Genomic DNA, 22401 nt, shown 5'->3' on the forward strand with positions numbered 1-22401 from the left:
TTCTCTTCCTCTTTTGCTCACCCTCTCTACTTGTTTCTTCAATACACAAGCACTAGTGCAACCCATCTTCCCCTCCCCCATAACCATGCCCCTCGCTAGAGCAACCTTCAACGACATCGTCCTCGCCGAATCCCCCACCTGGGAGACCGTCGAAGGGAACATCTACGTAAGCCCCCCAAACCACATAGCCTAGATACCCCAACCGACTTAACACATTATCCAGTTCCCACCCACAGCTATCAAAGATGAATCACTCTTCGTCCCGATCGACAAGGTGACATATTGTCCGTGGAAAGGAGATGCATCGTATTACTCTCTTGTGATTGGGCGTGAGGATCTCCCCACCCCATCTCTTCGTTTGTTTAAACTGCCCCCCTACGGAGACAGAATGATCGTATCGTTGCTAACAGATTGATATCTAGCCACGACAATCCCCGGTGCAGCGTGGTATTACCCCAAACCCTATGATGCTGCAAGCAATATCAAGAACCATGTGGCATTTTGTATGTTTTACCCATTGATTGTTTCTAGGCTGGGTGATGGGAGCTAACGGCGCATGGGCTCAGACACAACAGACAGTATTATAGTGACCGTGGAATGAATGGTCAGTTGGGATTGGTGTTGTGAGTGGCATGTTTGTAATGAGGATGGATGATTGATACAGAAGTACTAGTTTGATGTAACTCTCACGTTTAGCATTCCAGTACATTAAACCCATTATCAAAGGGAAAGCACGCCATACTCTCTACTTCCCTTCCTTCACAAGTCCATACTTCTCCTTCAGATGCTGAACAGCGGCTTCCGCCAACCTTCCAACCTTCCCAATCTTCGCAATCTCCACCATACTAATATCTCAATTGAGATCGCCTCGCAACCCGCGCTGAATCTCCACCGCCATAAGCGAGTCAATAGGCATCTCTACAATCTCCTCCGCGGACATCTCAGCAGCTCGCGGCATATGTCGTGCCAGGTGCTTGCTCAATTCGTAATTGTCAAATTGTTTTTCACCTCGGGCTCAATCAGCATGGCCAGGTTCTGGTCGACCCGCCGCAGGAGCTCTTTGATTGCTGCACCGCCGGCTGTTGCGCTCTGTCCCTCCTTCATCTCGATGGTGGCGTAGACGGAGAATCGTGAGTCGGAAGGCACCCACGCTGTCCGGACTGTAGGATCGCTGGTTGGACGGGTATTCCCGAGGCCGATGATACAAGCGTCTGATGTTATACCTTGATTGACAGAGATTGGTGGAGAATTGCACTGGCGGATTGCCAGCTCTAGACCTTCCAGGAGCTCGTCCTCTCTGGCAAGTCGTACGGAAGCTGCTTGCATTGATTGCAGCAGTTTTGCATCACGGCTGACGATACCACAGTCTTCCACTGCTCCAAGGGCAAGGGTAGCCGATGGGAGACCCAGGCGACGGCGGTAGCGCGTAAAGCTGTCGAGTAATGTATTGGCGGCGGCGTAGTTTGCCTGGCCGTGGTTGCCACAGATGCCGGCGATCGAACTGAAAACGACGAAGAAATCGAGCGGCTGGCCAGAGGCCGCGTGGTGAAGATTCCAAGTTCCCTGAACCTTTGTGGCAAGGCAGGTATTCCAGTCATCGTAGGTCATTTTGGCGAAAATCTGGTCTTTCAAAACCGCTGACAGTTGGAGAACCCCAGCCAGGGCAAGCCACCTGAACGACGTCTTCCAGAATGTCAACAGCGAATGTGGTGATCGCCTCGGCGATGACAATCTGTGCAGCGATTCTCCCCAAACGGCGGCGCTGAAGCAATGCGTCGATGATAACGCCAAGTGGGCGGCAACAACAGCTGCCTTGCGGCTTGTGGGCTATTTGTCCGAGGACAGGTGCGAGAAGGTATCGGACTACTTCAAGAGTGAGCAGCTGTGGAACAAGGATTTGCCGAACAGGTCGCAGGTCGCAGGTCTATGTTCAGAACTGTTAGGGGGTATAGACTCTGGCTGAGACGATAGAGGTTTCCAACGCTACCTCTATGGTCCACAGAGGAAAAAGGGATTGTCGCTTTCCGATGGGGTCAGACGAGAGACGGATAATCTGGCTGAAATGAAAGGAATAACTCGTGACGGATAATGGAAGAGCCATGTCAGAATGAACCTTTCGGAATTAATTTTCGCGGGTGATCGGTAGGGCATGGTGGTGAGCGGAAACGGGATCCATGGCAGGTATTTGCGAAGAATTAGCCATCCGTCTATATACAATTGAGATGCCAAGGGCTTCAAGTAGAGGTCTGCAAGCTTGTATCTCTTGATGACGGCGTCGCATTGTGTGAATGTAAACCTTCATTCCATGCTAGAACACAGTGAAATGACAGGATATGCTCTGGAATATTACTGAGACTGTTTGGAATTGAACAGATTATCCCCGAGACAACTCCGGGTCTGTCAGCTCATTCAACAATTCCGTCCAGTCTGCCGTGTCCAGAGCTAGGTCGTTGCCTGTCTCAAGCATCTCGGTCCATATGTCCTCTAAATGCCTCTCTTGGGGAACATCATCGGTGCTAGCATCAGGGGGGTGTGAAGGGACATTGCTTAATTCAGTACTGAGAGGTTGGGCGTAAGCCTGTGTATGACCCGGATGAGAACGCACTGCGTCATTCCCATGTGGAACAACAGGGGGCATCTCGTCACTCCGCTGCAGCTTTCCGGTCCTCCAATGCTTTTGCAAAACGCCCATCATTGCATTGATTCCTTCTCTGACTAGGGCAGACGACTCTTGTGCCTTGCTCAGCATGCGGCAGGCCTCTAGCACTTCTTCCTTTCGTTTCTCAGCGAGTATATCGTCCCAGTTGAAGCACACGTCCAGCAATAGTATCACGGCGGCAGCGAAGACATGATGCATCACAGACCAGACGACAGCGTTTGGCGGAGTGTAGTTTGGTTCATTTCCATCCATGATCCTCTTGATCTCCAGTACCTTTCGGGCAGACTGTAGACAAATAACATGGGAGTAGGAGTATGCCGGTTCACGAGCTCCTCTGATGAAGAAGTCACGATGTAGGCGGCACAAACGCGAGAAGAAACCTTGTTGCAGGAGACAGCCTTGCCAGGCAATGGTTGGGCGCTCTTCGTAAAGCGAAGCAAACCGCCGTCTAGATGATGGATCCAGCCGGAAGAAATCAGGTATTTCAGCCACAGCTTGATGGAACTTTCGGTCTAGCTCGAGGACTTTTTCGTATTGTGGCTCCAAGCCATGCAGGTGCTCGTAGGATGTTGCATCAACTACCTCTCGGCTGACAGACGCTAGTTTCAGACGTTGAAGGAAGAAGGACATGTCTGTTGGTGTGGAACTTGGCAGTGATACCATTTCGCGACGCATTGCACTGTCATCTATATTTAAGGGTTGGTTGACGTTCATGTGGCGCGGCTGGATGAGATACGTCCACTCTTGAGGGCCAGGGAGGAAACCCAGTAGCCTGCAACTTTAGTGAGCACTTAGCATTCAAAGGGCTTTTGATAGTTCTTACCAGTCGAAAGACGTCAGATCCCACCAAATCCGTCTCTTGAGTTCCAGATCTACTGGATCGTAATTAGATCCCTCCCTCTCATTCCGAAACCGTGGCGAGTCAATGCAATGGAGCATAAGACTCTTTGCTTGGCTGACGATAGCACCGTGCACAAAGAGACCGCTCACAGACGGTGGAATGTTCCAGTTGGAGACATTATGCATGACCACCATGGTGGCCTGCAAGCCCACGAGCGTCGGAGACAGGGAGTAATGGCTCTGGATCAACGCGGCACCAGTAAGGAAGGCAAACTCTCGGCTTCGATCTCCTACATCGGAAGATGCCACCACAGTTTGCTGCAGACATAGAGAGCTGGCTAGGATGCCAAAAAGAAGCGCCAAATGGCTGAGGTCTACGGGCTTGCCACTTTCGATGCAACAGTAGATGCCATCTATTTGGTCTTCCACGCACTTGGGGACAAGGATATGGTAGAGATAGTCGACGTAACGATGATAATATCGAAAGAGATTCAAAGCCTCCGATTTTGGGGGGACAAAGTCAATCAAGTTAACCGACGCCGGATTCTCGTTGATGGCAGACCGACTCATGTATGGCATTGACAGCAGGGGCCTTGCAGGCCCTATCTCCTGGTTCACGCTTAAGTTGCGCCCTCTTACCGAATCGTCTAGTTCATCTCGAAACCATTTCGGGGTTGCTGTTGGCACCCGGTCAGCCATGTGGATGTTCTCCAGCCAGTCCGCTGTGAGTAGCGACTCCCGATTGCTTGGCCGCAATGGAGCTTCAGTAGATCCGGTAGGAACATTTTCGGCTCCCGGGGGCACACTTGAGCTACTCGTAGGGGGTGTCTGCATTGCGCCAGCCGGTGATGGGTTCGGAACCCTTGCAGCCTCTGGTCTCCCATAAATGCACGCCAATCGGCGCGCAGAGCAACTGCCGCATGGCTGCTGACGATCGCATTTGATTTTCTTGTGTCGACAAGAGTCGCAAGATACGGGGTCCTGTCTGGGAGCGCGTCTGGAGGTATGCGGCAATTGTAATGCAGCCTTGCGCTTCATGATGAGATGAGATGAGATACCGAGTTGATGACTTGACCGGAGGCGATTAATTGACCGAATCACGTGAGTATCAGTCTCCGTTCTAGCAACCAGTCATTTCCCTTCTGCACTACAATGTTGTAGAGAGCAATGTTCCGTGATGCTAAAAGAATTGTTGTCGGTTGTTTTCTGCAGTGTGGAATTGATGGTCTTAATGGTTAACCGCCGCCGCCCGGAAGCTCCGCGGACAGTCCGAGCCGATCCATCAAGCTTCATACTATCACAATACCATGAACCTTGTCCCCGGAGGCTCCGGGTGTTACAACTTTGATATGTATCACTTGTCACTGTATGCAAATAATATATATGCGCTCAGAGGCTCTGCTTCAAACATGTTTCATCAACCCAAAATAACATTGAGCCGCACTGGACACTCACTATCTTCAGCTTCAACTTGTCAAACCTAACTAGCAACCATGGCTCACCCTAACGATGCTCCCTCCACCAAACCAACCTCCGAATACACGTACGTCCCCCATACCCCCAACAAAAAACATATCACTAACCACCCCAGACCCCTCGCAATAATGACCCTCCTCGGCTCATTCTGCGGCATGTTCTGCACCGTCGGCTTCGTGAACTCCTTCGGCCTCTTCCTCGAGTACTACAAAAAAGACCAACTCTCCAACCAACCCGAATCAACCATTGCATGGATAGCCTCAATCGACATCTTCTTCATCTTCGGGGTGTCTGTCGTATCTGGCCCTCTACTCGATACTCTCGGGCCACGAGTGCGTATCCACCCCATACCATACTATACTTACCACACAACTAATAAACCTCCCAGCTCCTCCTCTGCATCGGCTCCCTCGGCACCATCTTCTCCATAATGATGACCTCCCTCTGCAAACAACTCTACCAATTCATCCTCGCCCAAGGCATCCTCCTCGGCATCTCCCTATCCCTACTCACCTGCCCCATGATCGCCCTCGTCGGCCAACACATCAAGATCAAGCGCGGCGCAGCAGTCGGCATTGTGATCGGGGGATCCTCCCTCGGTGGCGTCCTCTGGCCGATCATCGTCAATGAACTGCTCAAGAAACCGAACATTGGGTTCGGGTGGACCATGCGCATCGTGGGATTCATCATGTTGCCGCTACTCACAGTGACATGTTTTTGCTGTAGACCTGCTGCACCACCTCCACCATCACCTTCTCAACAATCGCAGGCGCACTCAGAGCCAGAATCAGAGAAACCCTCCCCTACACCCCAACCTCATAAAGAACCAGAGCCTTCCCTCCTCAAAAACCCAACCCTCCACCTAACCTGCCTCTCCTTCTTCATCATCTACTTCGGGATGTTCTCGCCCTTCTTCTACGTCTCCAGCTACGGCGTAGCAAAGGGCTTTTCCTCCTCGTTATCATTCTATACGATCTCAATGCTAAATGGCGCGTCCCTCTTTGGGAGGATCATCGGGGGTATACTAGCTGACAAGTACGGACGGTTTAATGTCTGTATTGTATTTACGATCCTCTCCGGGGTGGTTTGTCTCTGTTGGACGAAGGCGACGAGTGTGGCGGGGTTGGTGGTGTTTGCGGTGGCGTATGGGTTTGCTTCGGGGGTGAGTGATCCCTTCTTTTCTATTCTAGGTGGTGGTGAAGATGGGGGATGAAAGCTAATGGTGGGTGATTGTGGAATAGGCTATCCTTTCCCTTCAGCAAGCATGTGCATTGCAACTTGCTACGCCGAAGACGGTGGGGTTGGCGGTGGGGGTTGTTATGGGGGCTACGGCTTTGAGGTATGATCTATTTCATGTGTGGTTTGTGTTGGTTGTGATGGCTAACGGTATCTGGGTGGATATAGTGCTATGGCTGGGATACCTATCTCTGGGGCATTGGTGCAGAAGTATGGGTTCCTTGCGCTGTCGGTATACGCTGGGGTGAGTTTGTTGGTGGGTGGGGTGTTTTTGGGTGTGGCGAGGGGGAAGCAGAGGTTGGAGTTCTGGGCTGTTGTTTGAATACTTATATACCACTTAGGGTGTTGAGTGATAGATGGGATGTTGTGTGGTTCAGTTGTTGGTATGGTATGCCGGGTAGACTAGAGGGTGATGGCTGTTTTATAGATTTGCTTCATGTTTAGATCCATCGATGCTGTATTAGTGCTAGTTAATTAGTCCTCTTCTAATAAACCAGATATCTCCACTCATCTGCTACGCTACAACTAACATCCCCTAGGAAGAAGTGTACTCCCCCTTCGCATCCGACTAAACCCACCACCACTATACCCCGCTCCCTATCCCAATCCTCTCTTCGCAAACCCCCTCCATATCTCACATCGATTCTTACCCCCAGTCAAGACAATGTCTGCATCAAGAATGGCATCTCTGACTTGTACGAAGTTCGGATTACATGGTTGTCTTCATTCCGTTATCAGTCAGGATCCGACGGACATTCCGAAGGTAAAGAAAAAGAAAGCTATTCTGTAGATCACTTACAGCGCCATCCCATCCACCACCAACTTCATCATCAAGTACTTCCCGTTGTCGGCACTCCGTTCCTGAACACCGGTCTGGGACCATCATTTTTCCCGTACTTATCAATGAGATTCCACATCACCTCGTACAGCATAGTCGCCCAGACGGTTCCGATAGCGTGCACGCCATTCATGGTATTCACGCTCGTGTAGCTCAGAGGATTCTCGGCAAAAGAAGTAGAGTAGGGATAGTCGCGGACACCGCGTTTATCGTTATCTGCCCAGGCGCCCATAGTGTAAGACGTCCTGCGCGTATCGTTGGATTTGATACGAATGGCCGTGGCCATAAAGTCGCCCCAACCCTCGCCCATACCGCCCGATTCGAGGGTGTTGAGACATCCGGCGTTGTGGGAGCCGCCGGTGAGGCGGTTCGATACTGAGATATTAGACTTGGTTTATTTAATTGGGAAGGGGAGGGGGAGCTTACCGCCGTGAAAGTATTCGTGAACTACGATGCCCGCGTCGAAACTTCCATCCCACGACGGGGTGGATTCAATCCATATGTACATGCGCATACGGCCGGGGATACCGTCGGGTGGAGTGGCAAAGTTTGCGTTGCTATATCCGGAGCCGTCTTGTGCGTTGAGGATCACGTAGTCTTTGTCGCGGCCGCCGCGGGCGCTGTTGTTCCATTGGAAGTTGCCGGTGGATTCGGTGAAGCCTAGTGTGTAGAGGAGGTCGTGGTAGGTGTTTGCTGTGTAGAAGAGTTGGACGATGGAGGCATTGATGTATGATCGAGGTGGGGACATGTTTGGGGGGGGTAGGGATATTGGAAGTTCAAGTCTGGGTTGGATGGGCGTAGATTGTAGAGATAGGAGCCACCGCCGGTTGGGTTCCAGTGCGCGATGGCGTTGTTGCCTCTAGTTGTGGTGTAGTTGTTTTGTCCGTCGCTGACCCAGGTGTATTCGGATGCGAATAGGTCCCAGGGATTGGTGAGGATGGTGCGATGTCCTTCTGTTGGATCGTTTGTGCCGCAGGGACTGTTTCTTAGCTTGGTTGTTTGGTCGGTAGGGTCACTTACTAGACCTGATATGTCGCGTCTGCTACGTAGTCGACTACGCCATGGACAGTGGTGGTTTCTGCATCAATGTAGGTCAGTAGCCAGTGCTCGTACATGTCTGTTTCTACCCGCCATGTGAGTGCCAGGGTCCCATCTGGCTTGACGAGGTAGACTAGTTTGGCTTTGGGGTCAGATACTGCACCCGCTGCCTGTCTGAAGATGTACTCGTTTAGTCCATTAGCAGCTTCCGTAGAAACATTGTCAATAGTGAGTGGGAGCTGTAACGCGTCCCTTGCTCCTCTAAGAGCAGCTACGGGACTTGACAGGTTGGGGTTGTCCAGGTAGCTGCTCGGCAACGCGCCTGTAAAGAATGAATGCCCGAAAGATAAAAGCTGTCCGTCCCTTCCAGTCTGTAACAGTGAGCTTTTCTTTACCAGAGTTAGCGGGGAACATACATTAACATTAAAGTCCGCATTGTCAATGTCAATATCATGAGCCGTTTGGCGAAAGTATACATGCGCAACGCCATTGTTGCCAACGTAGTGGTCATCGACAAGACAGAAGATTGCTCCAGGAACAACGTTCTGAACTAGTCGAGCTGCTGTATTGGTATAGTGTTCTTCAGCGGATACTACCACTGATCGGTTTGCGTTCACATCGACTGAGTTAACATATTCCGTGTTAGAGGTCAAACGGAGGGAGTTCAAATCCACGGGTGCTGGAGTTGAGGCCGTAGGATATGCCAGGATGGCCAAAGACACTGCTGCTATGCTGCAGACTAGGCGCAGTCGATGCATGTTTGCTAATGGGTGCACGGAATGAAAGATGATTTAGGATCATTGATAGACTAGAACATGGTTTATATATACTGCCAGTTTGCTCAGGTACTATAAGAGCAGTCAGTACAGCCATAGCTACCCCTATCCTTCCCATTTCCCCATAGCATTGCCTTTCAAGGAAAGCTACTGTCCGACGTTGCATGGCTGTCCAACAATGGCGATGTACAACCTCTCCCCCTCCGATATCATTGGCCTACCGATGACTGACCTCCCGGGTTGTCTCACAAGCTAGCTTGCAGAATGTTAAGGGATCCCATAAAAAGATACTCCTTCAATAACAATAGATCAAATCCAGTCTGTGTACTACTAAAGAAGTGCTGGTAGTACGCATCCTGAGGACGGAAGATCGTCCCGCTATAAGACAAGACCGACTTCCCATAAGTCGCCGGCACTAGTCAGCCACCTTTATACTAACGGAATCACCAATTGCCATGCAGATTACCGCCATTGTCTCCCGTCGGAGATAGAGAGCTCCGCTGAGGAATCATTTAGATGGATATTGTACTTTGCAAAGCAGCGGCTTTGGCAAGGAGATATATCGGCGTCTGCCGAAGTCCAAGGGTATTCATTGTTGTTATTTGATATGCTCGCATGAGTGGACTATATCTTAGCAGACTGCTCCAATTTCCGCGCCCGGTCCTTTGCAATATCGCACATTGCCTGCAAAGAGCCCATTGTCAGCACTGTTCCGTCGTTGGGTGGACAGCCATCTCACCTGTATGATCTCCTCCACTTCGCGATCGGCGTCACCCCGGTCGATCCGTGCCCGCATCTCTTTCATGATGACATCCCTGTTGCGGCCGTTGACAAAAGTACTATGCCACGGACATATGTCAGACCAACACAAGTCATCGGGTGATTGAGAACATACACAAATCGCAAGCCAGGGAACTTCTCCTCATATTCCGCATTCATACGCTTCAGCTTCTCCGCTTGTTCCTCTGCTCCCGTGTTCAGGTTTGCTTGTTCCTTCTTGCTCAGTTCACTCAGGTGCTCCGTCGGGGCTCCCTTGGGCTGTCCCAGGCGGGGATGCGATCCCAGAATTCCCACCAGGATATCGCGATCTTTCGACGAGTTGGCAGCAGACAGGGCAGACATGCGACCGCCAACCGCATCAATCAGAGTGGCATAGGATGAAAATGTCTGGTTTGCGAGAACGGGAGCCATGAGGGTGTGCAGCTCCGGCGACGACTCGAACAGGGTATCCAGGACGCGGAATTGCTGCTCCTGCGGGAGTGATGTAATGGACGACGGAGCGGGGAGATCGGAGGACATGATGGTGGGGAGGGGAGGAGATTAATTGACGAGGACTATGAGCTGAAGCTGATGTTTTCGAGTAAAAGTAAATTGATCAATTTCCGTTTGTTTGAAAAAGCAGCGGTGATGGTTAAAGTGGGGGGTAGTTGGATATATGCTGCTGCAATGAGTCCCCGCATCGGCAGCCTCCGAGCGATGAAGAGGCAGCGGGACGGAGACCTCCAGATGCGGACAGTTTCAACCACCCCCATACCCCCATCACATTGCGGATGAGACTAATCTCAATTGCAACGAGGGATCACTATTTTCACAGAAATTTGGACTGGGACTGAATGTGCACGGACATGAGCTGTGAAGCTAGAGCTTGAGCTTGAGCTTTAGCATCCGGTAGAATTACATTGCAGACTGACGACACGGTCGGACATGCTTAGAATTTCCGCAGGGGTTCTAGACCCCTGACCTTCCATACTGGATGAAATCTGGGGAGGGGGTAAAGCGATGACAAGAATCGGATTGTCCATCGATAGTGGCCATGTAAGGTGGGATAAAGTTTAAGTGGGCAACCAGATAGACTCCATCCAGGAGAATTTCTCAGCGATAGAGAGGGTGTATATATTTGGGGCCTGGATAATTAGCAGTGGACGATCGCATGGCTATCCTGACCGATTTTGAGCCTAGCCGATACGTATCAAGTATTATTAACACCATACCGTCGTGTATGACCTTGGTATCCTATCGGTAAAGTAAGTAACCGTCGCACGGCCCTGGCAGCGACCAGGAAAGCCACCTGCAGATGAAAAGCAAACCCGCATCATCATCCCTGCTGCTTCCTCTTCCTCCTCCTCCCGTTCACGCCGGTTGTCGGGTGCCGAGAGGAACTGGAACCACGAGCAACATGAGTCGTTCTCTAACAGTTGTATTTCCGCGACCGTGGAGAAGGGGTTGTGAACTAGTACTAACCACTACTAAGTAAGTAAGTCGGTACCTGAGAGTTCAGTCAATTGGAAATTGGTTCAACCAATAGTCCCACGGTCGGACTTCCTTCTGCGGCGTCATTATTGGATCCCCATCTGGTGTTGCCTTCAGGGACATAAGTAACTTCATCAAGTACTTAGTAGTAACTAGTCCACTTGTCAATGGCCTGATTAATGAGAGTGGGAGACCAGAGACAGACAGACACATTAATATAGGGATTAATCTAACTTGACTTCCTTTCTTTCTTTTCTTTTCCTTTCCTTTCCATTCTCTCCCTCAGTGAATGAATGAACTTATACAAGTTATTTCGACTTGTGACTTGAAAGTGGAGAGGGAGAGAGAAAGGCACCCGGGCCAATCCACTTTTTCCACACCCATTATTATTAACCAACCAACCAACCAACCATCTTTCCCCCCCCCATTTCTGCCCCTGAACGGTCTCAAGACCGGGCTGAACTCCTGAGAGGTTCGTGGGCACAGAGTCACCAACCAACTCGGTCCCCTCGGCCGTCTTTGCGGATGGATCAGCATTCTTGTTCACAAAAAAGGAATGAGTTATACATTGTATCTGATTCTCAATTCATCGCCCCCCGTTTAGTGTGTCCCGCCCGTCTTGATCTCGCTCCACCGCTGGTGTGTGTCTCGCTCTCGCTGCCATCACACATCGAGGACCGGCGCACTGCTTTGCTTTGCTTTGCTTTGCTTCCTTACATTCTGAACCTTTCCGCTAGACCCTCCCTTTCCCCTCTTTTTTCTCCTCTCGCCCCTCCTCTTTCTTCTCTTCCCCTCCCTCCATCGTCCATCATCATCATCGCCATCACTTGAATCGTGATCTGTGACGGTCCTGGGCATCTGCCTCCAATGCAGTTCCCGTCATGTCGCTCAATGGGCTAGATAATCCCACCGTCATCGATGCCTACCAGACCGCGCTCACCGAGGCCGGTGGATGGTAAGTACTTAGTCCGTGTGTCTCGGCTATACCCTGCAGCACCTTCGGGTCCTCCGTTGCAAGGGTGGCCATGGCAACCCAATCGCATCAACTGTCGCTAATGCGCATGGCTTGGGTCTCTTCTAGGTTTCTCCTCCGGTATGTATCAAGGGATGAAGTTGATCTCCTTGATCGCGGCACCGGCGGGGTGCCCGACGTGCGCAACGCGATCGACAGCTACGAGGAGAAGTCTCCGCTCTACGGTTTCCTACAATATCGGCGACGGAAAGTGGTCCTCAGCTATCTGCCAGAGGGCATGTCCCGTCTCGTTCAGGGTTCGTCCAGATATATGGTCCCGTCCTGACAATCTTGCATCCACTGACCTCGTCATCTCCCTGCAGCCCGAACGACCGTCCAATTCCAATCAATTCTAGACAAGTTCTCCCCGCATGATACGGTATTCTCGGTGACGCAGCCATCGGAACTTACAGAAAGCGCATTGTCCTCCGCATGCTTACTGCATACGGCTTCCGGTTCGATCACTTCCTCTTCCAGCTCCCTCCGCCGTCGCCGATTGAAAGAGATCGCGGAAGATGCCGAAGAGACCACTGTAGGCAAGGACGAGAACCAGGCGCAGTCCGCGGCCGATGGAATGCCGCGCCAGAGATCGTTCAGTCAGCTGTCCGAAGCCACAGTGGTTCCTCCATCCGTGGTGTCGAGTATCCAGCAATCACCAGTCGGGAACGAATCGACCCCGAAAAGTTCCGAAAACGCCTCCATTCGAGAGCGGTCGTCTTCCGTGGCCACATCGGAGCGGGCTCCTTCCTATAAGAGCTTTCGAGAAGACGCATCCTATGCTCCGTCGGAGCCCCGCCAATCTTCGCAATCCGCCAGGCCGTCCGTACGTGACCTGGAGCGTGCCGGATACAAAGCTAAGGTGAAGCTGGGCCCCCGCCCTTCAGTAGATGGCAGCGGACGCCCTCGCACTGCAGGCAACCTCTCTCGGAGCGCGGAGCGACGGCCGGTGGCATCTTTGCCGGCGGGCGTTCGATCATCGTCCCTGCGCAAGTCCAATCCCAGTCCTTCGCGACCTCGATCTTCTGGAGGCAACGGGACCCCCGTCGCCAGCAAAGTGCCGGCGGTGCCTCCGTTACTGGTGCCTCCCTTTTCCATGCCCATCTCGCGGCCCAAAATATCGCCCGGTGCCAAGTCACTGAGCGCGCTGTCGTCCTCCACCACGTCCAACGAGAAAGAGCGGTTGATGAAGGCGCTTCAAATGCGGAAAACGCAAATGGAGAAAAAAGCAAAGGAAGGGAAGAACAGTTCCGCGACAGATAAGGGAGAGACGTCCGGGCTGGATATGACCGAAAATAAGGAGAACATCGGTCATATGCCAAGTAAAATGAAGCACGACGGGGGCGATGACCGAATGGCCCACTTGGCAGGGCCGAACAAGGAGCCCCTTTCCGAAACTCAGCCAAGCCTGCAGCCCACGCTCCGTCTTCAGGGGGCTGAAGAAGAAGACGGTCGTACTACTCCTAAATCCCCTGAGCCCTCGGGCGACCACCTCTCCCTTAGCCAACCGGCACACCTGAGCGACAGCAGTAATGAGTTTCAGGCGACAACACCCACTCGTTCGGGGTCTGAAACGCAGGAGGGCGACAGGGACTTGGACGCATCCAATTCCGGAGGCGTCTCGGGTGGCCCCAGCTCCCCGACTAGGCTGCCTAGCGCCATCGCCGCTCCACTCGAGAACAATTCTGGAAAGGCTCCGGACGAAGAGATTGTTGGCCCCTCGCCACCAAAACCAGTCCCCCATCCTGTTGTTCCTGGCGAACAAGAGGTCCTCCCTCACCACCATCACCAACCCAGCACGCCAGACGTGACTGAGTCCGATCTATTCGAGTCGCCTGCTCGGCCCGATTCCCCCCACCATCTTCCAGCGGCCACCTTCACCCCCAAGTCCTTGTCGATCGCCGCTCCCCCTCCGACGGAGCCGCAGCATGACTTGACCCCTGAATCCTCGAATGTGGAGCGACAGCACAGCACGTCTCGAAAGGAGAAACGCAAACCCTACCTCGAACCTATTCAAGTCCCAACTCCCGACTACTCGGATGACGAGAACCTTCTTTCAGACGACTCCTTCATGGAAGAATTGACCAGTGCCACGGTTGAGGAGGCCAAGCCCATCTCCGTGGGCGTGTCACCCCTCTCCCCAGGCTACTCCAACAGCAGCAACGGCAACGTCTCGCCTGATGCGTGGAGGAATTCGCGTGCCGTTTCAAACCCCAGTGCCATTGGACACCAGTCTCCCAACATGTCGACCGTAGCCATGGGCCGCTCCGTCTCGACGACGGGTGCCGATTCTGGCTCCCAGAACGGGCCGGTCCTGGTGGCAAGGAAGATCAATGTGTCATCGGGCATCTCCAGCCGCATCAAGGCATTGGAGAAGTTCTCCAGCAGTCGCGACGCCCCTTCGACGAACGGCCAAACCCTCGCCGCCCCCTCCGCTGCCTCCTTCGAGACTCTTCGCAAAGGCTACTCGGGACCTTCGATGCCCCGACCCCTCTCATACGCCCCTGAATCCTTCTCGCGCTCAGCAAGTGTGAGACGACCTAGCTCACAGGCGGGCCCTGGCCTCGCTGGTCCTGGCCTCTCGCGCTCCCCTAGCTCGGTCTCTGTGACCGCTCGCATTGTTCGCGATCCCACCGCTGCCGAAACCAACCCGAACGCCGACCCATCCGAGCCGGTCGCCCTCAATCTACAACCCAGCCAGATTACTGTCGAACAGGAAACTACACAGCTCCCTGTGTTGAGTCTGCAAACAGAACCTACCATCACTCCGTCGGAAGATGATACCTTGCCTCCGTCCTCTGCTGGATCCGACCAGCAATCCTCCGTGTCCATGCAGCGTCCGGAGAGCCGAATCTCTACCCCTACATCCATCAAAGAAGAAGAGGTAGCATCCCCCGCCAAGTCGTCTGGTGATGCGCCCTCCTCCCCTGATGAGAAGAAGGAATCCCGTGCGACGCGACTCCTGCGCCGCATGTCCTCTATCACTTCGCGTAAGAGCGTCGTTGGTGTGTTGAACCCTATCAAGGGAGATGACCATGTGGTCCCCATCAAGCTTGAGGAACCCGAGAGGCCAGTCTCGAGGGCGACGGAGGTGGCTCCGGCGATCGATATTGGCGAGGTCAATGTGCAGTTTCCTGACACTCTCTTGTGGAAGCGTCGGTTTGTCCGAATTGATGACCAGGGTTATCTGATCCTGACGCCTGGCAATCTGGACTCGACCAACCGCAACCTGGTCAAGCGGTATCATATGTCCGAGTTCCGCACTCCTTGCCTGCCGGACGAAGACCGCCAGGAGCTGCCCAACAGCATCCTGCTGGATTTCCTGGACGGCAACACTCTCCAGTGCGCCTGCGAGTCGAGACAGGGGCAAACCTTTGTGCTTCAGAGTAAGTCGCCTGCCTTGATACGTTCAACGGATGGTAACTAACTGAATGTAGCGCTGCTCGACGCTCACAACACCTACCAGACCGTCTCTCATTAGCCTTGATCTCCTGCATAGAGCTTGTGCCTTTCCTTCTCCCTGACCTGCATATATTGCGCTTTCCTTCCTCCTTTCCTTCCTCATCCGGTGTTTTCAGCGGTATACCCCTCAAAACGGTTTCCTTCTACCCACTGTTTTGTATCCATCACATTCTACTCTTCTATCCCTTTTTGTTGGACTTGTTGGTGAGACAGGATGTTCTGTCGGCTTGCTCTGTAGGATGTGGGTCTTGGATTCTTCGTGTCGACATTAGCAGCATTGGCGGTTGGTTCTTTAATAGCGTGGCGTGGTTGTCCAGACATTTAGATTGTTCTACTGTCAGCAGTGCGGTCCCGTTAAGTCTTGGATTGTAGCCTTAAACTGTTGGTTGACTGGCTAGCTCCTGCTTGATCAAAGTCGGAAGACTATTCCCGACATGTTGGCAAACATCTACTCATCCTTCAACATCCAAGAATACATGCGAACATTTATTACATCTCCCAACGCCGGCCTAGTAACTACAGACTAATTCTGTTTCGGGGAACGCGGGGACGACGGCCGAGCCAGTCGCTTTTCCTCCCAGTCCTCAAGGAACTGTTGAACCTTGGGACCCCAGACCTCCTCGCCGGCCTCGAGGTCCTTGTACTCGAGCACCTTGTCCGGGTGAAGCTCGAACTGGGCCTGACGGGACCGGATGAGCGAGCTCATCAGACCGCAGCTTCCGACCGCCTTGCCCAGATCGTGCGCCAACGAGCGCACATAGAAACCAGACGACACCGTCATGGTGATCTTCACCGCAGCCGGCTGAGGCTGGGACTGGGGCTTGGACTCGGAGGCTTCCTCCTTAGCTTCCTCCTTGGGAGCCTCCGAAGACTCCTGCTCGGCCGGCTCAACAGGCGCAGCCTCACCCTCCGCAACCTTCTGCTTCTTAGCCGAGGGAGCAGACTCAGCACCGTCACCCTCAACCTTCTCCTGAGCATCCTCCGCAGGCGGGGACTTTCTCTTCGCAGAGGCCTCTCCTTCTCCCTCACCCTCCTTCTCCACAACGGGCAACTCGTCCTCCTTCGCCAACAATTTCTCCGCGACAGCCTTCTCCTCGCCCTCAGCCTCAACCTCCGGCCACTTAAACTCATGCGTCCCAGGCTCATACCACTCCAGGATCCTCAAATCCGTGACCTCAACCGGCCTCTTCTGGATTTCAATCGGCGGCTCCTTGCCCTCGCGCGCATACTCATAAAGCTTCTTTCCATTGACCCTGAGCGCCGAGAAGATCGGCGGCCGTTGCATGATCTTCCCACGGAACTGCTCCAATGCCTTCTCCACCATCTCCCTCGTCACATGCTCGTAGGGCGCCTTGCGCACCACCTTTCCCAGTCGATCATAGGTATCGGTCTCGGCGCCGAACAGCACAACGGTCTCGTATTGCTTGGTGCATCCCAAGAACTCGTTCAGATGTTTCGTGCCCTTGCCGACGCCCGCGACGAGAACGCCGGTCGCCAGGGGGTCGAGGGTGCCTCCGTGGCCAATCTTGACGTCGAGACGCTGCGTGCGGCGGCGCTTGCGCTGGAAGTTGCTTTCGCGGGCGCGACGGGCGCGCTCGTCGGCGAGCCAGGGGGCGAAGAGCTTGGAAGGGTTGAAGTGCGTTTGGAGGGTGCGGACGACGTCGGCGGAGGAGACGCCTTGGGGTTTGTGGACGGCTGTTCATTACCGCATTGTTAGTTAGATGTCGGGGTAGAGGGGATAATTGGGATATTGAATACCGAATACGCCTTCGTAGATCTTTTCACCGGACATGGTGCGACGGAAGGGTCTGAGGGCTTGACGGAAGCTCATCGGCGAGCGATGAGGGTTCGGAAGGTGGGTGAGGTTTTTGGAAAGCACAATTGATTGATCGACTAGCACAGCTCGGTGATGCGATCGTACACATATATATATATACAACCAAATATAACCGAAGAAAATGGCGGTGCAACGAATACTACACCAAAAGTAGTAAGTAGTAAGTAGTTAGCAGTGAAGTTCGACCAAAATATATTTTCAGCTCCGCAAAGTTACAAACTTACCCGCAATGCAAGTTTCCCATTACGGGACCGAGTCTAGTCCAGTCTAGGCATGAAAGAATTCCCGCTGGTAAGTAGTAATTTACCACTCCAAATGCAGTAATTACCCGGTAAGCTTGCCCACCTCCGCACCTAATCCCGGCACAATCAGTGGTGTAATTGTCTGGTATTTACCGGACTGTCCTCCGGCTGGCAGCGCAACAAGCAGCATCATCGCTGTGACTGCAGTCAATCAGTCAGTCAGCTTCACCCCTCCGCCCCTCTACTACTACTATCCCTCACTTCAGTTACCACTCCTCACTCACTCATTCAATCATTCCGTCACTTTACTACCTACCCACTACCTTATCCATTGCTTTTCTCAAATCTATTTAACCCCTCTCCAAACCGAGAGAAATCACTTAACAAAGCCCCCTCCCGAGCATCGAAAGCAACATGCAGTCCCCACCATGACCTCCCGCGAAGATAGTGTCCTGGCCGCCAGAGACCCCTCCCTCACCGACGAAAACGACTGGGAAGAGTTCAGCCTGTCGGAAGTTCGAGTCCTGGTTCCGGGCAAATCCCGCTATGCGAATCTGTTGACTGCCTCGCCGGAGAATCCGGTCCAGGTGACGGGGTGTTTGGATGAGGTGGAGGAGGAGCAGGAGAAGCTAGGTAAAGCAACCCCCTCATTTTCTTATTTCCCTTTGTTTTTTGTTGTCTGATGGGAATGGAGGGGGTGTGCGGTGCTAACTGATTACTGGCTAGTGCTCGACCCGGAATACTTGACGAAACGCATCGTCCTCGAAAACGTCACCCACTTCGCCTACGGACAACATAATGACGGGGAAGTCGGGTTCTGGGTGGCTGGGAAGGCGGGCTGGTTCTCAATATCTCCGGCGAAGGGATACAAGGCCATCTTTAATGATGTGGTGGAGGCGATTGATTTGTTGTATTTCCTCGCGGATCGCCATCAGTCGAAGAGGAGGAGGAAGAGGAGGAATTGGAATCCGAGTGTAGAGTATTTGTGTGAGGAGGTATGTTCCCATTTCTTTCTTCTGTGCTTTGGTGGATGTTGTTTGCTGATGTTTTGGCTGGGTTGGGGTAGTATGTGAGCCATACGCATGGGATTTGCGAGGATGCGGATGACTCTGCAGAGGTGTTTTATAAACATCATGACTTTTTGCTGTCGAGGATGTTGAAGGGCGAGGAGGATGTGCAGTGGACCACTACGTGCATCTTTGAGCATCTGTGCGAGAAGTTTCCGGTATGTCGTCTGTTCTTTCTTAGGGGAGAGGTGGGAATGTGCTAATTGTGTAGGATGATTACGAGCAGATCAAAGCGCAGTATGAAGGGGCGAAGGAGGTAGAGTCGGAAGAAGAAGAAGAAGATGAAATAGAGGAAGACAAGGAAGAGGACGAGAAAGAGGACCAGGATGAGGCGGAAGCACAACCAGATACATCTGGACTATCGAAAGACCAGGCAGATGCTATTTACAAGGTCATTTTCGACCTCAAAGAAGCAGGATACCTGGCCAAGCGTCAATTGACCTTCGAACTCCTAATCAACACTCTCGTGGAACGCTTCGCAATCGACAGTACCGACTACGCGCACGACCTTGTCGGTGCACGGGCCGACGCTATCATAGAAATGATGGACGAGGCGAAAACATACAATTTTGACTGGTCTCGCAAGGTTATCTACCGCGAGCTCAAAGCCGCAGCCAAGAAAAACAGAGTTCAGCACGTTACGCTCACCCCGCTGCGGCCTCGCCCGGCCGATGACGATGAATCGTCCGGAGAAGAGAGCGAGCATGAAGACCATCCCCGACTGCGAAGACGTAGAGTCCACAAGTCGGTTTTGCGACCGAAGAGCTCTGTTGCCACGAAGCAGACCGGCAAACGAACACGAAGTGCAGTCGATGACCAAGATGATGACTCGGACAACGAGGACGATGCAATGGATGAATTCGAGACTCCAAGCAAAGTCCGCGGACATGATCTCGTTCGCGACCCGTTGTCGACCCGCGCGAAGCGCAGGACGCGGTCGCTTCTGTACGATGCAACCCCCATCCAAAAGACGCCATTGCAAGAGACGCTTCAGAGCCGGAACACGTCTGTTTCCGGAGCGGACCGTGAAACAAACGCGGATGCATCAGATTTAGAAGCCACCCATGAGGATGATATGACGTCCGATACCTGGACGTGTCACGTTCGAGGCTGCGAAAAGGTCATCCACAAAAGCAATTCCAAACGTGGCAAGGAGCTGATCCAGGATCATGCCCTAGCTCATGCAGATGATACTAAAGCAAAGATAGATCTTGTCTTTGCCGAACAGAGACTCAACATTGGACTTCCTGTTGACAATCTCCTCAGTCGTATCAGAGAGATGGGTGCATTTGATACCGAGCATCCGGTGGATGGCGCCTTCACTAATGGAGTGAAGACATAATCAGGCATACATTGAGATGCAACAAATAGATACAATTTCTGTGCAGACAGATGATGTGCGTGTGCAGTCTACCAGGTATGTTGCTCACTATCTCTGCATTCAAAGTCATACTCACATTTCTCTAGTTGCGTAGCTCGCAGCACTTACGGAGTCAGGTTAGCGGCGTTGAGTGGCATGATACATGGCGGGTGGGATTCTGCTTCTTGAGATATGATGTGATACCAGAGATACCAGCATAATGAAGTCCCCTACTCAGGTTCAGCTAGATAGACAGTCACCATTCCATGATTATCAATATACGAATCAAACTGTCTATGGAAACACTGCTTTTATAACCCGACCGGTATCCGACAAGCTAACAATAAAACAAACCGTAAAGAAATGTACAGCGAATGGGATCAAGAACGGCCCTTAGCAGCAGCCCTCCTGCTCTTGCCAGGCCTCTTCGCACCACCGCCCTTAGGACCACCCTTCATCTTCTTAACCGAGAAGTCACGCATATCACCACTCGAAACAGCATCACCACTCTTAGCAAAGCGCTTCTTACCACCGAAACCGAACTTCTCATTCTTCTTCTGACGCTTCATCGACGGACCACCCTCAGCATCACGACCGCGCTTGCGACCACCACCAGCCTGAGCCGCATCATCAATAGCGACATCGAACATGTTGGACGAATCATCCGTAGGACCACCAGTCTCAGCCTTGCGCTCTGCACAAAACAGTTAGCCACACAAACCAACCAACCCCAAAGGGAATATGGAAATGAAATAACAAGAACATACTCTTCTTCAACGCATTAATCTTCTCCAACGTCTCCCTCTTCTCCTTCGCCCTCTGCTGCAACTTCGCAACCTGCACCTGTTTACCGAACTTCTTCAAATCGCGCTGCTTTCTCGCCTCCGCAGCAGCCTTCTTCGCCGCCGCCTCATCATACAACTTCTTCTTGATCTTGCCCATGTGCTCATCCGTCTTCACCATCTCGGCAAAGTAATCGCCCGGTCGCGTAAACGGCACGCCTTCCTTCTTGAGCGTGCTCCGCGCCGTCATCGCCGCCGCTTGGCATACCTTGTAGAACGCCAGTTCGCGGTTCAGGTCGTCGTTGGCGTCGGGCACTTCAATCGGCTCTTGGGAGACAAGACTGTTGTGCTCGGAAAAGGGCGTCGCGGGAGTGAGGAAGGAAATGCGTTTCAGACTGCTGGTGATGGCGGCACTGTTGTTGATTGTGAGGCGCTGGTGCGTGACGACGTCTTCGCGCTCGTCGTCCTCCAGGTCGCTGAGGGGGATGTCGGATTCTTCTTCTTCTTCGTCTTCTTCTTCTTCTTCCTCCTCCTCATTTTCGGAGGGTTCTTCGGCGTCGGGGGTTTCTTCCTCATCGGACTCTTCCGAAACTTCCTCCTCTTCCTTCTTCTCCTTCTTCTCTTCAACAACCGATTCCTTCACATCATCTCCCTTGGTAGAAGTGTTCTTCTTCTTCGCCGCCTTAACAAGCTTCTTCTGCTTCTCGGCCTCGTAGTCGCGACCGCGGTGCTCGTCCAGAGCCTGAAGGAGCTTGCTGCGCTTAGGCATGGTGAATTATGATATGTGGTGTGTGGGTGGAATTGGGGGTGTTGTTGGTATGGTGCAAAGCTGCCGGCTGGAACTTTGCTTGCTGCAAATCAATGGGAATATTTTTTTGGGGAGATTTGGTAGCGCTAAGGATGGATTGGGTTTAGTGTTGTGGGGGTTGGGGGAGGAAGGTTGTTCCGTTATCGCGGATGGGTTATCGATAAGGGAGGATGTGGTGATAAGGGGGATGGAGGATGGATGGATGGATGGGATGGGGAGTGGTGATTGGGGGTTTGATTGTGATGGGGGGATGTGATCGTGTTTGGTATTGTAATTATGGGGATATGTGGAATGTGTTGGAGATTGGTAGTATTGGTAGTTTAGGAGCATGTCAACTTTGTTGATGATACGATATACTGGTTGCCCAGCTATATATAACTGGGATAGGGCAATCCCTTCTGCTGTCCGTTCTTGTTCAACATTTCTACTTTACTTTGACAGCTCACGCACTAGGAAATGGCATTTTATAAACCCTTGGCATCAGTCCTGGCCCTCTTTGATTCCGGGGGAGGTGTCACTACTCGGTGCACCTGAACAGCGCCAGTCTACAGGCGTCAAGTATGGCACGTTCATGAACTTCCTGAGAGTCATAGTATAGTCTATCGTAGCTAGTCTAATTTGATCAGCAATAAGCTCGACTGACTCCACCGACCTGCTAGTGTCAGTCACCACTTCCCAGTGCTAGTGCTAGAGCTACATTGATGGGATATATATATATATA

At 52.5% G+C, this 22401-nt stretch overlaps 11 protein-coding genes across 11 annotated transcripts; 5 read left to right on the top strand and 6 right to left on the bottom strand.

Annotated features, from left to right (window-relative positions):
- Positions 1 to 29: 29 nt before the first annotated feature.
- Positions 30 to 896, top strand: BO87DRAFT_380822 (DUF427 domain-containing protein). Its single transcript, XM_025624383.1, has 4 exons — positions 30 to 166; positions 224 to 329; positions 423 to 503; positions 567 to 896. The coding sequence occupies exons 1-4, from the start codon at positions 86 to 88 to the stop codon at positions 599 to 601; spliced, it is 303 nt and encodes a 100-aa protein (XP_025474552.1). The 5' UTR covers positions 30 to 85; the 3' UTR covers positions 602 to 896.
- A 322-nt stretch (positions 897 to 1218) lies between these two features.
- Positions 1219 to 1629, bottom strand: BO87DRAFT_273389 (KR-domain-containing protein; the record flags this gene model as incomplete). The annotated part of the gene is made up of 1 exon (XM_025618910.1): positions 1219 to 1629. A coding segment is annotated over one exon (411 nt), but the record flags the coding sequence as incomplete, so codon positions are not given.
- Positions 1630 to 1657: 28 nt separating this feature from the next.
- Positions 1658 to 2046, top strand: BO87DRAFT_369671 (uncharacterized protein; the record flags this gene model as incomplete). Its single annotated transcript, XM_025621995.1, has 1 exon — positions 1658 to 2046. A coding segment is annotated over one exon (306 nt), but the record flags the coding sequence as incomplete, so codon positions are not given.
- Positions 2047 to 2374: 328 nt separating this feature from the next.
- On the bottom strand, positions 2375 to 4537 carry BO87DRAFT_320640 (C6 zinc finger domain protein; the record flags this gene model as incomplete). Its single annotated transcript, XM_025619904.1, has 2 exons — positions 2375 to 3431; positions 3483 to 4537. The coding sequence occupies 2 exons, from the start codon at positions 4535 to 4537 to the stop codon at positions 2375 to 2377; spliced, it is 2112 nt and encodes a 703-aa protein (XP_025474555.1).
- A 332-nt stretch (positions 4538 to 4869) lies between these two features.
- Positions 4870 to 6533, top strand: BO87DRAFT_449410 (putative MFS monocarboxylate transporter; the record flags this gene model as incomplete). Its single annotated transcript, XM_025628357.1, has 5 exons — positions 4870 to 5042; positions 5091 to 5307; positions 5364 to 6137; positions 6217 to 6314; positions 6380 to 6533. Exons 1-5 carry the CDS (start codon positions 4993 to 4995, stop codon positions 6531 to 6533), a joined length of 1293 nt encoding a protein of 430 aa, XP_025474556.1. The 5' UTR covers positions 4870 to 4992.
- A 275-nt stretch (positions 6534 to 6808) lies between these two features.
- BO87DRAFT_449419 (extracellular metalloproteinase) lies at positions 6809 to 8845 on the bottom strand (the record flags this gene model as incomplete). Its single annotated transcript, XM_025628358.1, has 7 exons — positions 6809 to 6932; positions 7011 to 7048; positions 7081 to 7424; positions 7476 to 7742; positions 7796 to 8028; positions 8070 to 8458; positions 8504 to 8845. The coding sequence occupies 7 exons, from the start codon at positions 8843 to 8845 to the stop codon at positions 6809 to 6811; spliced, it is 1737 nt and encodes a 578-aa protein (XP_025474557.1).
- A 413-nt stretch (positions 8846 to 9258) lies between these two features.
- Positions 9259 to 10522, bottom strand: BO87DRAFT_197700 (2-oxo-4-hydroxy-4-carboxy-5-ureidoimidazoline decarboxylase). The gene is made up of 3 exons (XM_025618519.1): positions 9759 to 10522; positions 9603 to 9702; positions 9259 to 9547 (listed from the first exon to the last, which is right to left on the bottom strand). The coding sequence occupies exons 1-3, from the start codon at positions 10160 to 10162 to the stop codon at positions 9488 to 9490; spliced, it is 564 nt and encodes a 187-aa protein (XP_025474558.1). The 5' UTR covers positions 10163 to 10522; the 3' UTR covers positions 9259 to 9487.
- A 1300-nt stretch (positions 10523 to 11822) lies between these two features.
- On the top strand, positions 11823 to 15855 carry BO87DRAFT_197709 (putative GPI-anchored cell surface glycoprotein). Its single transcript, XM_025618520.1, has 4 exons — positions 11823 to 12068; positions 12195 to 12382; positions 12449 to 15508; positions 15560 to 15855. Exons 1-4 carry the CDS (start codon positions 11995 to 11997, stop codon positions 15601 to 15603), a joined length of 3366 nt encoding a protein of 1121 aa, XP_025474559.1. The 5' UTR covers positions 11823 to 11994; the 3' UTR covers positions 15604 to 15855.
- Positions 15856 to 15923: 68 nt separating this feature from the next.
- Positions 15924 to 17601, bottom strand: BO87DRAFT_380825 (pseudouridine synthase PUS4). The gene is made up of 2 exons (XM_025624384.1): positions 17343 to 17601; positions 15924 to 17279 (listed from the first exon to the last, which is right to left on the bottom strand). Exons 1-2 carry the CDS (start codon positions 17374 to 17376, stop codon positions 16108 to 16110), a joined length of 1206 nt encoding a protein of 401 aa, XP_025474560.1. The 5' UTR covers positions 17377 to 17601; the 3' UTR covers positions 15924 to 16107.
- Positions 17602 to 17910: 309 nt separating this feature from the next.
- BO87DRAFT_197753 (uncharacterized protein) lies at positions 17911 to 20288 on the top strand. The gene is made up of 6 exons (XM_025618522.1): positions 17911 to 17975; positions 18074 to 18296; positions 18390 to 18658; positions 18730 to 18888; positions 18942 to 20147; positions 20198 to 20288. Exons 2-5 carry the CDS (start codon positions 18092 to 18094, stop codon positions 20070 to 20072), a joined length of 1764 nt encoding a protein of 587 aa, XP_025474561.1. The 5' UTR covers positions 17911 to 17975; positions 18074 to 18091; the 3' UTR covers positions 20073 to 20147; positions 20198 to 20288.
- Positions 20289 to 20312: 24 nt separating this feature from the next.
- On the bottom strand, positions 20313 to 21726 carry BO87DRAFT_463295 (EBP2 family rRNA-processing protein). The gene is made up of 2 exons (XM_025629227.1): positions 20858 to 21726; positions 20313 to 20784 (listed from the first exon to the last, which is right to left on the bottom strand). Exons 1-2 carry the CDS (start codon positions 21639 to 21641, stop codon positions 20471 to 20473), a joined length of 1098 nt encoding a protein of 365 aa, XP_025474562.1. The 5' UTR covers positions 21642 to 21726; the 3' UTR covers positions 20313 to 20470.
- Between the last annotated feature and the right edge of the window lie 675 nt (positions 21727 to 22401).

Source organism: Aspergillus neoniger, assembly GCF_003184625.1.
Source record: "Aspergillus neoniger CBS 115656 unplaced genomic scaffold BO87scaffold_54, whole genome shotgun sequence".
Classification (NCBI taxonomy): domain Eukaryota; kingdom Fungi; phylum Ascomycota; class Eurotiomycetes; order Eurotiales; family Aspergillaceae; genus Aspergillus; species Aspergillus neoniger.

Bases quoted from the DNA above. Each gene is read 5' to 3' on its own strand.
- BO87DRAFT_380822 (XM_025624383.1), top strand. From the start codon at position 86: ATGCCCCTCGCTAGAGCAACCTTCAACGACATCGTCCTCGCCGAATCC. The intron at 167-223 runs GTAAGCCCCCCA...CACATTATCCAG, and splicing joins CCGTCGAAGGGAACATCTAC to TTCCCACCCACAGCTATCAA. The intron at 504-566 runs GTATGTTTTACC...GCATGGGCTCAG, and splicing joins CAAGAACCATGTGGCATTTT to ACACAACAGACAGTATTATA.
- BO87DRAFT_197700 (XM_025618519.1), bottom strand. From the start codon at position 10,162: ATGTCCTCCGATCTCCCCGCTCCGTCGTCCATTACATCACTCCCGCAG. The intron at 9,703-9,758 runs GTATGTTCTCAA...TCCGTGGCATAG, and splicing joins TTCCCTGGCTTGCGATTTGT to TACTTTTGTCAACGGCCGCA. The intron at 9,548-9,602 runs GTGAGATGGCTG...GGCTCTTTGCAG, and splicing joins AAGTGGAGGAGATCATACAG to GCAATGTGCGATATTGCAAA.
- BO87DRAFT_197709 (XM_025618520.1), top strand. From the start codon at position 11,995: ATGTCGCTCAATGGGCTAGATAATCCCACCGTCATCGATGCCTACCAG. The intron at 12,383-12,448 runs GTTCGTCCAGAT...ATCTCCCTGCAG, and splicing joins CATGTCCCGTCTCGTTCAGG to CCCGAACGACCGTCCAATTC. The intron at 15,509-15,559 runs GTAAGTCGCCTG...AACTGAATGTAG, and splicing joins GCAAACCTTTGTGCTTCAGA to CGCTGCTCGACGCTCACAAC.
- BO87DRAFT_380825 (XM_025624384.1), bottom strand. From the start codon at position 17,376: ATGTCCGGTGAAAAGATCTACGAAGGCGTATTCG. The intron at 17,280-17,342 runs GTATTCAATATC...GGTAATGAACAG, and splicing joins GATCTACGAAGGCGTATTCG to CCGTCCACAAACCCCAAGGC.
- BO87DRAFT_197753 (XM_025618522.1), top strand. From the start codon at position 18,092: ATGACCTCCCGCGAAGATAGTGTCCTGGCCGCCAGAGACCCCTCCCTC. The intron at 18,297-18,389 runs GTAAAGCAACCC...ATTACTGGCTAG, and splicing joins GGAGGAGCAGGAGAAGCTAG to TGCTCGACCCGGAATACTTG. The intron at 18,659-18,729 runs GTATGTTCCCAT...GGGTTGGGGTAG, and splicing joins TAGAGTATTTGTGTGAGGAG to TATGTGAGCCATACGCATGG.
- BO87DRAFT_463295 (XM_025629227.1), bottom strand. From the start codon at position 21,641: ATGCCTAAGCGCAGCAAGCTCCTTCAGGCTCTGGACGAGCACCGCGGT. The intron at 20,785-20,857 runs GTATGTTCTTGT...TGTTTTGTGCAG, and splicing joins GATTAATGCGTTGAAGAAGA to AGCGCAAGGCTGAGACTGGT.